The following is an 18237-nucleotide window of genomic DNA, read 5'->3' as shown; positions in this document are numbered from 1 at the left end:
TTGTATTAACTAATATTTACCCTGGAATGTTTAATCTTCAAAAAAGGTATTTATAAAAGATAGTTTACACTTATTGATGCTGGTACAAGTATTATGTACTATACACTTGTTATACCATCACAATCAGAATCATCTTTATTTGCCAAGTATGTCCAAAACACACAAGGAATTTGTCTCCGGTAGTTGGAGCCGCTCTAGTACAACAGACAGTCAATTTACAGAACACTTTGGAGACATAAAGACATTGACAAAAAACAATTGTGCAAAAAGATGCAGAGTCCTCTAGCACTTAGAGCAGTTCGAATGACTAATATTGCATAGTCCGGTGCAATGTGCAAAGGGCCATATTTACACCTCCTTTGCACTAATTGCCCAAACGTGACTGTAAAATATGCGACTATATTCACACACATACTGTACATTTAATGATTTTAAATCCTCAAGTCTACTGTAATTGTCCGTGTGTTGCTATTTCCCTCAGTGCCTCTAGGAGGCGACAGCGTGCATATTAAACCGACCACGCTAACTATTTTGCTGATGAGAAGAAGTCGGGACATAGTTTGAGTTTCTCTTCAACCGGTCGAATTTCCTGGCTTCAAACGTGAATTATCAGCGAAATAAAGGGTAACGCTTCTTCTCTCGTCTATGAACGTAGCGTCGGGCGAAAACGTCGAGTCCAAGTCGTAGTTTGCCGTCATGACAGCGAGATAGTGACGCGCCAAATTTGAAATGAGCTCGCCTGTTGTTTGACTAGCGAAGGATAGCAACCTAGCCTTAAACAAGCTAAGAGAATAAACGACGACTTTAACTCCGATCTGTATTTAGCATGTCGTTCACTGGCACAATATCATAAGTCTTTATATTTAATCAGAGAGATGAGTCGAAGAGCAAGAACCACTGTCAAGGTGGACTACGTGGATTTGATTTCGGACGAAGACAGGTGAGCATTTATGATTTTTATGTTTCGCATTATTTGCTACTGCTACTACTATTTTGTGCTGTGTTGCCCTAATTTTCGAGTTTTTAAGTACTAAGGTTTACCATCTCTTCGCCAGTTAAGTGTTCTGCACAAGGAGTCAGTCTCGTTGCAGTGGTGTTCCCCAACCTTTATCGAGCCAAGCCAAGGCACGTAATTACAGTGAGAAAATCTCACGGAACACCACCAAACTAAGGTGTTCAAAGTGTATATACTGAAATAATGATCATGTCGTCTAAATATATCCACAAATTTACTTTGGTGTGAAACCTTTGCTTTTTTTTTTTTTTTTTTTTCCCGATCTGGGATCCTGATTCCAAACAAGGTTTGAAACTGTTATTTTCTTTTCATTACCTTCTATCAACCACAGAAATAATGACAATACATTTTTCTTATTTAAAAATAAGAAAATACAGGCTCCCTCTTTTAATAATGTCCCTGTCGTCTAAACCTATTTAATTCTTAATAAATTACCTTTTTAAATGTTAAAAATTGATGACAATGAAATTAATGAATGAAAATGATTGCTTGGCTGTTTTTTGCTGGCTTTTGTCGAAGAGTAATGTCCAGCAGGAGTTATACAGCAATATTAACAATGATAATAACAATATTTGTGGCTTGGAAGTAAATACCTCAGGTCAGAAGTTTCCAACATGTTACTAAATCACTGCTTTTGGAATGTATGAATGGGCACCATTTCTTTTCAAACGTTCAGCGTGCTTTACTCCGCGATTGCCGTCCATCCGGCTCCTTTCTTGTCTTACGGAAAACCAGCTGGGGATTCTCTACACAGTTACAACATAATATCAAGTCGTAGATACAGTAAATTGATTTTTTTATTTACTTCCTACAATAGTCATGATGACAATGAAGAAGAATGGAAGCCACCTGAGACAAAGCCTGTCCCAAGTGCCTCAGCTGCAGGTGATAAGAAACCCTCCAAGAGACCCTCCAAACCCAGAGTGCCTAAAAATGAGAGTGCCAAGAGGGCCACAAAAGCCCCCAAAGCTGGGCTGAAGCAGGAAAAGCCTGAAAACAAAGTGAATGTACAAGCCGCAGATGTAGAACCAGAATCAACAATGGGTGGACCAAGTGTCAGGACAAAAGAGGAGGTATGATCAAGCTGAAAACACATCGTGCTGTTAAAATGCTCATTGTGTATCTGCTTTCCTTTGCAGAGGAAGTCATTTACGGTCACAAAATCAGATAGATGGGACCAGGAAGGCCCGTCATTTGCCGGCTTGACCGCAAAGAAAGAAGAAGAGGACAACTTCGCCTTTGACGAGCCTGCACTGAAGAAACAAAAGACGGGCTGCCAGTCGTCTGTCCCATCAAAATCGTCTCAAGTGTTGGTGAAAGGAGAGCTCAATATGAACTGGGACCTGATGGAGGTATTTTGTCTGAATGTGTGCCTGTTTTAAAGTAAATATACTGTTTTTCTTTTCAGAAATAGGCAGCTAACAAATTTATTTACAGTAATTTACACTTCATGGGTGGTCAGCCACTCCAGAGACCCAATTATGTTTATACAAGCTATTAAAAACACAATTTTACATAGCCCTTTAATGCTGATAGGAAAATGTTGATGTACTATACACTAACACATCATGACATCAACGTGTGTCCGCTCAGGTGCTTTCAACCCAGACGTGCGTGGTGCGCTGGGTGTGCGCCAATGTTGTCACGTTGCTGCGCGAGGAGAACACTGTGCCCTTCATGGTGCGCTACCGCAAGGAGATGATCAATCACATGGATGCCGACGCTGTCCGGGATGTCCAGCTGGTGTACGAAGAGCTATGGTGAGTAGTGTAAACAACCTCCTCAGTGGTTTTGCATCCACATCCCTCATTCATCCATTTTCAGAATTTCTCCAGAAGAAGTTACATCCTGATCTAATGACATCTCATGGCGGTGGAAGCGTCAAACAAACATGGGGTTGTCCATGTTAAATTTGATTCGCTGCCAAGTACGGTTTATCTGTTATAAAACAGGTATTTTATATAAATGCATACATATTTTGTGATGTTACCAATATATTGTCAGCCAACCAAATTTAATTGGAACACCAGTGCTCATTTCAAAATTTCTTGACCGAGGCCGTTATGTGGATTTCTTTCCAGGCTGCATATTTTATCTTTGTCTGTAGGTGGAGCCAAATAACCATCTTTTAGAGCTGGCTGTGTTAGTATTAGTATTTAAGGAGTCACAGCAGCAATATTCACTGAAAAATGTGCACACATATTATGTGCATTCTGATTTACATAAAGGACAATATACAAGAGTCAACAAAAGACAGAAATCTGTACAAAACCAGCATTGATACTTGACAATCCTGAGGGAAATTCAAGTTTAGAGAGAGGTCACATTTTGAAAGAAATTTTATAGTTATTTTTATCCACAACCGGAGCCGAAGACGTTAAATGTTTCCATATGTACAATATAGCATGGCAGATTCAATATTTTATAATATTACAGATGTGCAGCCTTGTCGCATTGCATACAGTCAGTTGCGCATATGTGGGTATATTTGTTTGCACATTTTCAAGAAATGTTCAGCTCACACACAGTGGAGAGTTGAATAGTGCATGGTATGAAAGATGCCCTTAAATGTTGTTTATGACTTTTATGAGGAGAGACAGACAGAAAAAGAGAGAGGGTTTCTAGAGAGAGACAGAAAGATTAACATTGTACAGTAAAGGAACAAAATGTGAAACAAAAGTGGTTTTCTTTTGTGTAAACAGGAACACATTTAAAATGAAACAATTTGCAGACTAATAGCAGTAAGATTCTCAAATAAACAAAAAAATACAGTAAAATAAACATTGAATATTTATTTATATAGGTGAAGTTTTATGTTACAGTTTCCATCTTTTCTCATGAGGAATGTGCAACATCAATAGTTTGTTATTTTTAGGAAACGAGTGTCCAGAAAAGGCCCCTCTGACAGCTACTTCAGTTTGACCTGGTTTTGTGTCTACTTTGTCCATATTTGGCAAAGACTGCATGCACCCTTTCCTCTGACTGGTTGCCTCCGTGTCGAAGAGCCACTTGTGAGAGCACACATTTGTTATGTTGACAGCGCTGGCTCGGAGTGGAAAGGGAAGGCGGAGCTCTTTGCTAGTGACATAGATAAGGTTGAGAAATTCGAATGAGCTGATATCACCTGATATGACCTGATATCAGGCGCCTGAGTAGAAAAACATCAGGAATTCAGGAATGCGTGGACAATTTCAATTCATATTTCACGTTTACCGAGGCAGTATAGGGACAATATTATATCCTAAATACTACAAAAAGTTGGTTTAAATATTCGTCGTTCGAACTGCTCTAAGTGCTAGAGGACTCTGCATCTTTTTGCACAATTGTTTTTTGTCAATGTCTTTATGTCCCCAAAGTGTTCTGTAAATTGACTGTTTGTTGTACTAGAGCGGCTCCAACTACCGGAGACAAATTCCTTGTGTGTTTTGGACATACTTGGCAAATAAAGATGATTCTGATTCTGATAAAAATAAAAAATGTACCGGCATTACCAGATAAATAGAAACCCTTTACTGCTGTTTTTTTTTTTTTTTTTTTTTGGTCAATGTCTTTCTGTCTCCAAAGTGTTGTGTAAATTGACTGTCTGTTGTCGTACTAGAGCAGCTCCAACTACCGGAGACAAATTCCTTGTGTGTTTTTTGTACATACTTGGCAAATAAAGATGATTCTGATTCTGAGTTGGCAAAATATGTTCTCTTTAACAAGTTTGATGTAACACCAAAAGCATATCGCCAGGCAGAGGAAGAACTGTACTGTATTTGTTTACGGAGTAGAGTGCGAAGCGATTATGCTACTTGTACTTAATCAAATATATTCTGTGTGAGAACTCTGTATGCCCTCCTCCATATAGAATATTTTGTACCAAAAAAAATGGAAATATGAATATAGGCAACCGCGCTATAGAGACAATTGCAATTGTGAGCTTAATGACTACTTTTTTTGTTACAATATTATGAGTCATATTAACTAATGTGTATCTTGTTGTAGTGCTTTGGGAAAGAAGACCCAGTCTGTGGTTAACAGTCTGAAGAAAGACGGCATTTTGACTGCTGAACTTGAAAAAAACCTGAGGAGCTGCCGGTCTGCTGATGAACTGGATCATGTGGTCAGAAAATAATTTTTTAAAGAATAAAATGAATGGTAAACCAAAGCGCACAGTTAAACTGTCTTGTTTTTGCAGTACACTCCTTTCAAGAAAGGATGCAAGGTGACTAAAGTCCGCAAGGCAAAAGCGCTGGGCCTCGAGGCAGCCGCCACTGCCCTGATGGAAGCGCCGCACACACTGGATTTAAGGACATGGGTTAAACCCGAAACAGAAGGTATGACACAAACGTATCACAAATATGAATAATTCATAAGTTAGTCTTGCAATTGCGGTGTTTATTATTATTTGACACACACTAATGTGCTGTGGCACATAGCTTGGAAATCAGATGGGTGACATCCAATTGCCAAACTTTTTTGCCTGCGCCATTCCATGCAGAGCATGGCATCAAAGTTACTTTTACATTTGTTTCCGTGTGCGACAGGTCTCTCGTCTGTCGAAGAGGTGTCAACAGGCGTGCTCCATATTCTGGCCTACATGATCGCCAAAGACCCCGACACCCTCACCTATGTGAAAACATTGTGAGAGCACATCCACTCACATGTAAGCCCTCTTTCCTCTTTTTAAATATCGCACTCCACTTGTAGGTGTGAGAATGACAACGTGACCCTCCACTCGTCTGTGACCAAGACCGCGATCAAGGAGAAAGAGCAGGAGAAGTCGCAGCCGAGCGACAAGCCGGCTGCTCAGAAAAACAAAAAGCAGGATGTCGACAAGTTCCACCTCTACTTCGACTTCACCAGCACCGTCCAGCGCATCCAGCCTCATCAGGTACACAACCTCCCTTCCTTCAATTGAGTCTTCATTCCGAAGGCAACTGAAACCAAAGAAAGTTGTGTTGACAATTAAATATCACAAGGCTTAACACTCTTATGTTGTGGGTTAAAATGACCAGTTAATGTGATAACCCATGAACATTGTTTGTACACAAGAGGTGTGTTAACTAATTCCAGCCATAATTTTATAAAATGCCACAAGGTGACCTCATTGCTCTGCCAATACCTCCTATTCCCCTCTTTGACGGGTTAGCGATTTTCTCTTTATTTTAGTTTGATTATACAGTGGTGCCTTGAGACACAAGTTTAATTTGTTCTGTGACCAGGCTCGTAATTCTAAACTCTTATCGCAATTCATCTTCTCCCTTTGAAATTAATGGAAAGGCCATTAATCCGTTCCAGTCTTCCCCTCAAAACAACAAAAAATGGTGAAATGTTTAATTAAGAAAAATAGCACTCCATAATTTTGTACTTTATAAAAACTTGCAGTAATGACATAATTAAAGGGACAAGATGGACTTTTTTTTAACTGCTAGAAATATTTGAATAGACTCATTTCAGTCCCTGCCCTCGCCATCAAAGCCATCACTTTCAAGGGTTAAAAGCTTATTTTGTTATTTAATGAGTTGTAAAGCATATGGGCTCCTTTTGGTTAAGTTGTTTTTGTGTAAAGCAGTAAACGGTGTCAATCCAAAGTGAGCCTTATCTTTGAAGGCTCTGATTCGATTAGATGTGCAGGAAGTGTTTTGACTTTTTCGTCACATACAGTCGTAGCAACACAAGCCATCTGTTTGTGTCCCGTGCTTGCCGCTGACGAACACGAAACCATGTCAGTCGCGGTTAGCCTCGTTACCCTCTCTGTACCCCTCCCTTTTATTCCTCCCCCGTGCCCCACCACCCCCAGTGACTGGTGGGTTAGTCAGAGTTGGTCCCGGGCCTCATGTGTCACCACGACTCCCGTCACCCGCTCCCGCCTCTGTGCCGCACCACCACTCTCTGGAAAGCGGGCTCTGCCCTACAGTCTTTAAATAACACACACATAGACACATACACACATGCGCACACATCCAGCAAGTCCCCCCCGTTCTCTCCTCTTAACATATGTGACATGTCCCCCGCCGACATGCCATTGGATTAGAGCGCCTGACTGACAGGCGTTCTCCAGCCGTGACAGCACTTGCCGCCCTGAGCACCAAGAGAGAGGAGGAAGGAAGGATGGAAGGGAAGGAGGGAGGGAATGAGTGAAGGACGAGAGCACAGATGGAGTGTTTGTCATTTATCCCTCCCTCAGCGCCTCTTCTCTCCAACCGTCTTAATTCGATGACTCGCTTTTGTCACAGAGCGTTAATCCACAGTGACCCTGCTAGCTGTCGGACTGCGGCAAAAATGAACCTTGCCGTCAAGTCGGCACGGGGTGGGGAGGGGGCAGCAGGTGGGAGACAGAAGGCATGTGTGTGTGTGAGAGTGCACACTTGGCCGTGCTTTATCACATTTTGTTGCAAGTCCACCGCCTCCACTATGTTGCAAGGAATGAATGGGGCGCTTTACAAGTGACACAGACTGTCACTGTAGAATATTGGAGTTGCTCCTATATTAGTTGATAAACGCAATCTTCAACAGCAATAAATTGAGATATTGGCTCAATATTGCAGGTTACATTTAGATTTATTAAGAACTTACTCATTTTCAATGCTTTGCTTTACATTTGATAATTTGTATTATTTGATCTGTAATGTAATTCACAGGCGGCACGGTGGGCGACTAGTTAGCACATCTGCCTCACAGTTCTGAGGACCCGGGTTCAAATCCGGCTTCGCCTGTGTGGAGTTTGCATGTTCTCCCCGTGCCTGCGTTGGTTTTCTCTCGTTACTCCGGTTTCCTCCCACATCCCAAAAACATGCATGCTAGATTAATTGAAGACACTAAATTGCCCGTAGGTGTGAATGTGAGTGTGAATGGTTGTTTGTTTATATGTGCCCTGCGATTAGCTGGCCACCAGTTCAGGGTGTACCCCGCCTCTCGCCCACAGTCAGATGGGAAAGTCTCCAGCACGCCCGCGACCCTACTGAGGATAAGCGATTCGGAAAATGGATGTTTAGATGGATGGATGTAATTCACATTACAGGAACTTTCATTATATATTCGTATGTGTAATTCACATATGAATTGCAGTGGTACCTTGATTTAGGAGTTGAATCTGTTCTCCCCTCAGCTCATAAGTAATTTTTACTGTTGTATCTCAAATTAATTTTCCCCATTGAAATTAATTGAAAAGCCATTAATTCTCTCCACCCCTACCCAAAAAAACAACCAATTTTTTGTTAAGTTTTTAAATGAGAAAAATATAGCATTGTAGAATAAAAAAAAAAACATAATTTAAGAGATTGTAAAGAGAAAGTGGTTTTATGTATTCCCAGAGGAAGAGCGGACCTGTTGTTTGTGTTAGCTAAATTATATTGAAATTGAACTGCGTTTTTTGTTTTGTTGTCTTTTGTATCCTAATCTGAGGACGCAATTATTTTTTAAATTGTTCAATGAATCTGTATATTTGTTTGCAATATCAGATGAAGAAAGTGTATTTGTTCAAGTACAAGCCATTTTATTTGGCTCAGTTTTTGTGCAGTGCTTGGCTGCAACGCAACAGGACACTCTTTGTTTGATGTATTTGTGGATGTCTGCCTACTGCGTCTTTTAAGTGGGCTGGGCACCTTTAATGGTGCATGACACCAAATCAGTAAATAATCTATCTACTGTAAAGTGTAATAACTGTACATGCCTTAGTTTAATAATCTTCACAGTTTTTGCCACACTTTCCTCACTTTAATTAAAATGCTATTAATGTGTACCAACCCTCCCCAAAAAACAAACACTTTTTCCCTCCCCATGTTTTTTAATAGAAAACTAAGACTTTGTTGTACTGTATAAGAAATACAGTAATAAAACATTGTTAGGATACAAACTAGTTTACATTTCTTTCCCACTACTAAACCTTCACTTAATCGTCTTCACTTTTTGGATGCCTTTTTCGCCACGCTTTTGTCACTATTATCTGCAGGCCATTTCAATAAAAACCTGTCCAAGCACCAGCGGCGTATCTGAAGCCCGTTTGTACCTAAAATCTTTGGCTCGCAACACAAAGAAAGAAAAACGACCAAGCGATGGCTCGTAATTTGGAAAATGTGTAAATTGGACAGGTACCACTGTATATTAGGGCCACACTGAATAGAAAATACCAGAATACATTTGTAATTGTGGGGAAAAAGTGTTTTTGCATCAGGAGTATCATAATGTAAAATTAAGAATATTTTGTAGGAATAAAGTTTTAATTTTGCAAGGGTACTCGCATGGTCATAGCTTTATGAGAAAAACTGTGACGTGATGAGAGCAGGTTGTAATGTTGCCAGAAAAACATTTTAGGAGGATCGGTGTAATTTTGCAAAAGACGTAATATTGCGAGAGAAATGTATTAATTCATAATCGGTCACTCAGTATAAATGTAATTTTACATGAAATGTGATAATCGTGTAATTTGTGAGAAAAAGTTGTAATTTTGCAAGAATAAGGATCTTATTTTTCAAAATAGAAATTGATATTCCAAGAATAAAGCTGTAATATTAACAAAGCTACTCACAAAAATAAAGTCTTACCTTTTACAAGAAAAACTATTATAATTTTATTTTAATATTGTAAATAATAAATAAAAACAAACTGCTCAATAATCATGTCATGAAGTGAGGGGAAAAAAATTATTTTACAAGCTTTGAGAAAATAAGTCAATATGACAAAAGATTAGAAAATTTGCAAGGATAGTGAGAAATTTGTGATAATGTTACTAGAGTACAATCATAATTCCTTGAAGAAAATGTGAAGTTTTAAGATCAAAAGAATATTGTGTGAATAAAGTTTGTTCATTTTACACCAATAAAATTGTAATCATTCAAAAACATTGTCAAACAAAAAAATGATTTGTGATATTTTTTTGGAGGCTTCAATTTTCAAGTAATTTTATGATCACTCCTAGATTAGCTGTAGAACACCATTGACTCCCACTTGAAGACTGAACAGTTTGGTAATTGAATCAATAAGAAACTGTTGAGAACTCGTGCACCCCGTGTGTCCTGAAGCATAATTCTTTTGACGTACGTCGAGACGCCAAAATGGGACTTAATCCCATCAGATTTTATTTTAAGGCCTTCTTATGAAGAGTACGCGTTTAGCTCATAGCTATAAACCAGCCGGTACGCTTATGTGTACGCCAGGACAGATTTGTGGGCTGCGGTGCCACTTGCTCTGCGATTTATCGGCAGCTAAGCGCAGCGGTCGGGGCTCGCCTGCAGAGGGGTAGGGATAAATGGAGCTGCTTCATCAATTAAACACTCCTCTTTGATGGACAGGTGGAACAAGTATGTTTTGCTCTGTCTTTCACATACAAGCAACACTTATGCTTGCCTCCTAATAAGGATAATTCCATGTGAAATCAACCAGGAGTTTTCCCTTCACAAAATATCTTCATGGCCCAAGTCCTTTATATACTGTACTATTTGTTATACAGTGGGTACGGAAAGTATTCAGACCCCCTTAAATGTTTCAGTCTTTGTTATATTGCAGCCATTTCCTAAAATCATTTAAGTAAATTTTTTTCCTCATTAATGTACACACAGCTCCCATATTGAGAGAAAAAACAAACGGAATTGTTGACATTTTTGCAGATTTATTAAAAAAGAAAAACTGAACTATCACACAGCCATAAGTCTTCAGACCCTTTGCTGTGACACTCATATATTTAACTCGGGTGCTGTCCATTTCTTCTGATCATCCCTGAGATGGTTCTACACCTTCATTGGAGTTCAGCTGTGTTTTATTATATTGATTGGACTTGATTAGGAAAGCCACACACCTGTCTATATAAGACCTGACAGCTCACAGTGCATGTCAGAGCAAATGAGAATCACGAGGTCAAAGGAACTACCTGAAGAGCTCAGAGACAGAATTGTGGCAAGGCACAGATCTGGCCAAGTTTACAAAAAACATTCTGCTGCACATAAGGTTCCTAAGAACAAAGTGGCTTCCATAATCCTGAAATGGAAGACGTTTGGGATCATCGGAGCCCTTCCTAGAGCTGGCTGTCCGGCCAAACTGAGCAATTGGGGAGAAGAGTCTTTGTGAGAGAGATACAGAAGAACCCAAAGATCACTGTGGCTGAGCTCCAGAGATGCAGTCGGGAGATGGGCGAACGTTCTAGAAAGTCAACCATCACAACAGCCCTCTACCTGTCGGGGCTTTATGGCAGAGTGGCCCGACGGACGTCTCTCCTCAGTGCAAGACACATTAAAGCCTGCATGGAGTTTGCTAAAAAAACACCTGAAGGACTCCATGATGGTGAGAAATAAAATTCTCTGGTCTGATGAGACCAAGATAGAACTTTTTGGCCTTAATTCTAAGCGGTATGTGTGGAGTAAACCAGGCACTGCTCATCACCTGTCCAATACAATACAAACATTCACAACCCAACCTGACAGAATTGGCGAGGATCTGCAAGGAAGAATGGCAGAGGATCCCCTAATCCAGGGGTGAAAAACTTGTTGCATCATTCCCAAAAAGACTCATGGCTGTATTAGCTCAAAAGGCTGCTTCTTCTAAATACTGAGCAAAGTTTCTGAATACTTATGGCTGTGTAATATCTCAGATTTTCTGAGAGCTGAAGGGAAACATGCACTACATGCTCATTCTCACTCTTGCTGTCCATATTCGTGTTTATTTTTAAGGCGGAACATGAGCTTCTTAGAGGGAAAGTCAGGGCCATGTTTGTGTAAAGATGAGCGGGGCGTCGATGGGGCCGTGTTCCCTCGTAACGACTTAATTCCCACTCGTGCTTACAGAATCAATGTACAATGTATCCAGAATTTCACTGTCTAAAAAAATATGAATTGACTGTAGTTTACGTTGCAAATGTAGTCTTGTTGTGTATCAAAAATATAATTTACAGTTTTTTGTTTTTTTTTTACCCTACTGCGCTGGCATGAGGAATCTTTTTTCATGGAAATAGTTTTTGTTAAATATTTCAAAATTTAAATGTATTCATTTGTTGTTGTTTTTTGAAAATTCGTATTGTATGAATGTTATCTGTGGTTGGCTGGCAGCCAGTTCAGGGTGTACCCCACCTCTCGCCCGAAGTCGGCTGGGATAGGCGCCAGCATACCCATGAGCCTAGTGAGGATAAGTGGCTCAGAAAATGGATGGATGAATGGTTATAATTTTACGAATTTAATTGTAACATCACAAGAATCCCTGTATAATATTGCAGAAAAAAAAGTTTTTCAAGAAATGTTTCAAGTATTTTTTTTTCTTTTTAAACTTGATATTCTAATTAAATATTTTTGCTGTTTCAAAAATGAGTTTATAGCATGATGATTATAGCATGATCTGTTATTTCATTTAATACATTTAAAAAAAAAAAAAAACACATTTCCTCACAATTACTTTTTGTACAAAATCCAACTACATTCCTCCATGGATAAGCTGCTCCATACATGAAAAATATACATCATATTTGGCATAAATCTGGACTTCATTGACCTTAAATGCCTTAGAGTTTGGAATCAGCCTAATGTCCCAGTTGTGTCATCCAGGTCAGTGTGTGTATGCATGGTGTGGATAGATGTGTTGATGACAGTATTCCTCTAAAGGAAGACGCAGAGAGACAAGGAGACAGATAGCGAGAGGACAGCGGTTGGCCGGCTGCCCTCCCTGCAGGGGGTTTCTACTGCTGCCAGATGGATGATGATGGTGGTCTGTCTGTCTACTCTTGTCAGGCATTGGCCGGTACCTCGCTACCTGTCACTCTCGGCCCGACTTAATGCGCAAACACACACTTCTCGCTCTGTCTCGCATCACCCTTCCTCTCGGATCACCCGTTGTCTCCGGCTAGTGACCCAACCCGAGGAGAAAGTGAGGAACATGCCGGCTGGGCTATGAAGTTTGGCGACATTTTGTTGTGAAACATTTGGGCCTCGCACTCGTTTAGTTTTCGTGGATTGTTTTGGGGAATATACATTCAATTTAGTTATCTAAAGGCACTTTACATACAGAGCTGGTCTACAACCACGGTCCTACACATTAAGAGACCAACTCAACCCTGCGTGAGCAAGTACCAGGCAACGAAGGTGAAGAAAACTCCCTCTTAGGAAGAAACCAAAAAACAGACTCATTTACTCTGGGGCGGCCGTCTGCCTCGAATGTATAACAGCTTAACTAATGCAATGATCATAAAAAAAAAAACGTACATTAAAAAAACAAAACAAGAAAATGTACTAAGCTTAAGAGTAGCCGGCAACTACATTTGGTGTATCGCTACCAGGCTACACCCTTAGTGTACCCCTGTACTCCAGAAATGACAGTTTGGTACTTACCTTGGTTTTTGTAAAGGACCCTAAGGACCCCTTGTATTCAATCAAAAGAGTCAATCAGGCAAACATTCTGAAACCCCCCAATTCCAATGAAGATGTTGTGTTAAACATAAATAAAAACAGAATACAATGATTTGCAAGTCATGTTTGAAAAGAAAAGGTGATATAACACACTGGTAAACATGACCCTCTCCCAGCTTTTTTGGAACGTGTTGAAGCCATAAAATTCTAAGTTAATGATTACTTGCTAAAACAATAAAGTTGATCAGTTTGATCATTAAATATATTGTCTTTGTAGTGTATTCAATTAAATATAGGTTGATTTGCAAATCATTTTATTCTGTTTTTATTTATGTTTAACACAACGTCCCAACTTCATTGGAATTGGGGTTGTAGTTTGGCAAAGTTTTCCAGATTTTTAAAAATGATGGAGCACATATTTAGCTTGGGCTATGTTCATTTAACTACTTTAACCTCTTGGGCTTTTGCAGATGTTGGGCGTCTGTCGGGAGGTGTGCGTTTTGATGAATATCATTTGAGAAATGTCATTGCAGTCAAAGCGTCCGCCCGCAGCGGAAACATGCCATCCTGGGAGAAATCTAAATTTCATCCTAATTCGAGTAAGCTCGCCCCTGACATGCCATTAGCGGTGTTTTTCATGTTGCTGTTGTCGCTTTTGTGCGAGGGTGCCGCTGAGCTCTAATGGTTGTGGCACGGCGCGTGCGTGGGTGGCGGGGGCAGGCCTGGCGGTCCTCGCCGCTGACGGTGGCACAGTGGTGGCATTTGTCAGCTTGCTTTTTCCACTTGGGCTCCAGATTGACGTCTTGTTTCTTGTGCCTTGTGCTGTGGCAGGCTAAAGGTTCCCTACTGAAAAGGTCAGACACTTACTACTGTTTGCTTAACAGCATGTAACAGTTCCTCTGAATGGGGGGCAATACACAGCACAACAGGCCTGGCCACAGGACACACTCGGAGGCTCAGCACTCTCATGTGTGTATGTGGAGAGAAAATATTTTTTTTTTTTGTGGATGTGTATACAAATTAGGTTGTCATAATTTAATTACCTCAGCCAAGGAGGGGACGTGACCCTTTCCTACGATGTAGTTTAAAAAGGAGAACAGTGCCTAATGTAGAGTATTTCTCATGCAAGACAACATGCCATTGAAGTTTTAGCTGCTATGGGTATAAAGGCCACCATCACCCCCTGACTTCAACCGTATTGAGAATCAGTGGCGCATCAGCATGACGAAGCTCTAGGCAGAATACTGCCAAACCGCAACAATAATTATGTATTTAGAAAAAAAAAATCATCATTTGGAAAACTTTAAGTCACATTAGTGACATTAGTATATTGGAAAATGAACAAAACCAGCAAATGCTTAATCTGGAACAGTGTGAAGGGAGATAAACTCATGGCTGGCCACCATTATCCCCAGACCTCAACCCTATTGAGAACCTGTGGAGTGTTCTTATAAAACAATAATAATGTAGAATTTTTTAAGTAATTTGTAACACTGTATTTTGAATAGTTTTGCAAATATGTCGTTGTTTGGCTTTGTTTAATAAAATCCTGATTAGTATAGAAGATCAAAACATTGTATTCACTGTAAATCACATTGACTATTTAAAAAAAAAATAGAGGAACAAAATTATTCTGATTTTTGAAGGAATTTTAATCTTTGCCCTTCACAATAACATAATTTATCCACACTAGATAAATGAAACACACCATTGCATTGGTTCCTTCCCACTGTTTATTATAATGCATTAACCAGATCTTTTTTGATATGCTGCACAGACGTTGGCCATCAACCGAGGGGAGAGTCTGAAGATTCTGACAGTGAAGGTGAACATTCCTGACAGGGTGAAGAAGATGTTCGCATGGTGGTGTGTCAACAACAGGTCATAACACACACACTGACTAGCGTGCACACAGACACACACGCACACATGCTATAGTGTGTGTGAGATAAACAAAACTTTTGTTCCAATGCAGGTGGAAACCAAAGACATACACTCGGGAAGAGCATCAAGCGCTCATCAAGGATTCAGTAGAGGACTCTTATAAAAGGCTCATTGTTCCCTTTCTCACCCGAATGTACAGGTTTGTCAAAATCATTTAATTGTAGCCTCACCCTCAATTTGCATCTTATTTTTCCACCTTCCTCCTTTTTAGAACAAACCTTACCAAAACAGCTGAGAAGGAATCAGTCGCCATGTTTGTGCGAAACCTCCGACAGCGCTTGTTGGTGTGTCCAGTCCGGGGCTGTGCCATGATGGGGGTGGACCCCGGCTTCAGGCATGGCTGCAAGCTGGCAATCCTCTCCCCAACTGGTAAGCAAACATAACATAATATTGCTTTGAAATCTGATGTTAAACAGTATTCTGTATGACTAAAGTTAAATATAGTCTATTATTACCAGTTATTTCCCTACCCTACATCAGGGTTGGGTAATTTATGGCCTGGCAGAGCACTTGATCTGTCCTGCTGTGATCATCCCATATTGACGCCATGCTTTGGCCACTTTAGCTGGCATAAGCAAGAAAGCTTTGCTATTAAGCTTGTCTGTCTAGTTCAGAGAGGGCCTCCATTCATCCTGTCTTCTGTAAAACTTACCCTCACAAGGATTGCGGGTGAGCTGTAGCCTATCTCATGGGGCTTTGGGTGAGAGGTGGGGTACGCTCTGTAATGGTTGCCAGCCAATCACATTGCAAATATAGAAAACCAACCATTCACATTCAAATTTTTTGTCTATGAAAAACAGAGGCCTTAGCCTTGATGGACACTTTGTATAATGTCATTTTTTTGTCTGTGAAAAATAAATGCCTTACTCTAACGGAATGCTTGGTACTCTTGTCATTTTTTATCGGTGAAAAATATATGCGTGTTCACCTAACTCATTTTTTGTTGCTGAAACATAAACTCGTCACCCTTAATAAACGCTTGGTACTTTTAACTGTAATTTCTTCTTGCTGAAAAATAAATACCTGACCATAAATGCTTTGTAATCTGTTACTGTATTTCTGTGAGAGAAAATGATACCTTATCCTTAATAAACACTTGGTATTCGAACTCTAATTCTTTGGTCTGTGAAAACATTGGCAAGTGACAAATATGCATGTGGATAAATGCACTGTGATGGGTCACCTAGAATAAAATCTCTCCCAGCTCACATTTGTATCTCTCCTGCTCCCAGGTCAAATCCTCCACACTGACGTTGTGTACCTGCACGGATCCCGCAATCATAGAGAAGCGGAAAAACTGCGACACCTTATGATCAAATACAGGTACTGCCACAGTTTATACTCACTACATTATTGCTAGCAGGATATTTTTACTTATTTAGTTCTGTAGGTTACTCACTGTCACTCTCCCGTCTGCTTGTCAACACTAGCTGCAGCAGGGTCATCATCGGCAATGGGACGGCATGTCGTGAGACAGAGTCCTTCTTCGCTGACCTCATCGCCAAGTGCTATTTTCATCCCCTGGACGTGTCGTACTGGTAAGATCTCAACGTCCACCGCACGCACAATTGGAGTTCAGTCACCCTTGATGCTGAAAATTGTCAGCTGGGTTGAGGTTTTCTAGTACATTTCGATGCATAAAGAGCCGTGACTAAACATCACACGCTTTGCTGATGCTCACTTCTTTATCTCTTGTACAGTTTGAATGTCCCTCAGGGTACACAACGGGGTAAATTTCATCAAAACCATTTCTAATATGTCTCAAATAGCTTCATATCGCCAGTGAAAACAGGTTTTCTCTTTCATTCGAAACTTCAATCTAATTGTGATCAAGCCAGGTATAAAAAGGACAAGGACCTCTCTTACACTTAACCAGCCCAGACACCTACGAAATCGAGCTGTATCAAAGATTTTGTCTTTACTGTGCATTCTACTTTTGTATTTTGTTTTCCAATATCTTTTTTTACTTTAACGTATTTTCCCAAGCAATGGCCATCCTGCCAATAGATGCTGTGCCCCGATCTTTGTACAATTAAGAGAAATAAATGCCTCCCTCAAATACACACTGTTGTAGCAAAAGCAGCTAACTCAAGCATTCGCTGTTGAGTCCATTTTGGACTCTGTTGCTAACCAAAACAGCAGCACCAAAGCACATGTGGCCAGTTACATGTTGTAAATGATTTCCTCGTGCAGTATTGAAGAGGATTTTATCCATTTAATGCGTTTGTACAAATAAGCGCTTCCCCTCTATGCAGCGCGTCCCCCCCACCAGAGGTTGCTGCCAGTACAGTATTTTGTCTCGATACATGAAATATTAAATTATATACTAAACACCTCTGAATATGATGCAGTGCAGAGTTAACAATCACCATGAATAAACACACTTCTCTGACACTGTCAATCAAAAGTGATAAGTGTACCTAATGTCTGGATGTTAAGTAATGATTTAGTTGTTAGAATAAAATGTTAATGTGTGGATAGGAATGGTTGTGTGGGCAGAGGAATGAGATGATAATGTAGAATGTAGAAAAAACATAAAATGGAGGCAAAAGAGAGCAAAGGGGCTGGGGTGCACAGGCAAATAGGAATGCGTCCCCCTTACCCTAGTGAATATTGTCATTAAAACCATCTGGACTTTGTTTCACTTTGGGCCAATTAAGGGGACGCTTTGGGGTGAGCGTTGTGTCTGTAACCGGGCCCGGTCCACACTTGGGCGTATAACACCGCAGGAGCTCACGCCAAGCATAACAACCTAGCGCCCTCGCCGGGCTCGCTCTCACTCTGTTTGTTGACTCGAGGTTAGCGTCAGGACCGCAGCCTCGGACCACGTAAGCGGGAATGTGTATCATCCCGAGTTCATTGGCGGCAACACCTTTGCTGTAATAGCTCTCGTTTTCATCTTCTTTTAAAGATAGCTTTGCTTTATGTTTTCAAGAGGAGACGTGGTGAAAGCGAGGCGTTATTACATGA

The 18237-nt window shown here is 40.4% G+C and overlaps 1 protein-coding gene across 1 annotated transcript in view; it reads left to right on the top strand.

Moving 5' to 3' along the window:
• The first annotated feature begins 549 nt into the window (after positions 1–549).
• The window catches only part of srbd1 (S1 RNA binding domain 1), a 55499-nt gene continuing 37811 nt past the window's right edge, over positions 550–18237 (top strand). The window contains exons 1-14 of the mRNA XM_061690087.1: positions 550–624; positions 872–940; positions 1833–2088; positions 2155–2367; positions 2609–2775; positions 5003–5120; positions 5196–5334; positions 5545–5641; positions 5708–5891; positions 15101–15204; positions 15299–15406; positions 15479–15636; positions 16500–16590; positions 16698–16805. Of these exons, the coding sequence (XP_061546071.1) occupies positions 876–940; positions 1833–2088; positions 2155–2367; positions 2609–2775; positions 5003–5120; positions 5196–5334; positions 5545–5641; positions 5708–5891; positions 15101–15204; positions 15299–15406; positions 15479–15636; positions 16500–16590; positions 16698–16805 (1808 nt within the window). The 5' untranslated portion in view covers positions 550–624; positions 872–875. The remainder of the gene's footprint in view (positions 625–871; positions 941–1832; positions 2089–2154; positions 2368–2608; positions 2776–5002; positions 5121–5195; positions 5335–5544; positions 5642–5707; positions 5892–15100; positions 15205–15298; positions 15407–15478; positions 15637–16499; positions 16591–16697; positions 16806–18237) is intronic.

The sequence above is a fragment of the Phycodurus eques genome, chromosome 11 (genome assembly GCF_024500275.1).
Source record: "Phycodurus eques isolate BA_2022a chromosome 11, UOR_Pequ_1.1, whole genome shotgun sequence".
NCBI classification, from domain to species: Eukaryota; Metazoa; Chordata; class Actinopteri; order Syngnathiformes; family Syngnathidae; genus Phycodurus; species Phycodurus eques.
Note: the sequence above shows the minus strand (reverse complement) of the source record. Positions and strands in the feature narration are given on the sequence as shown.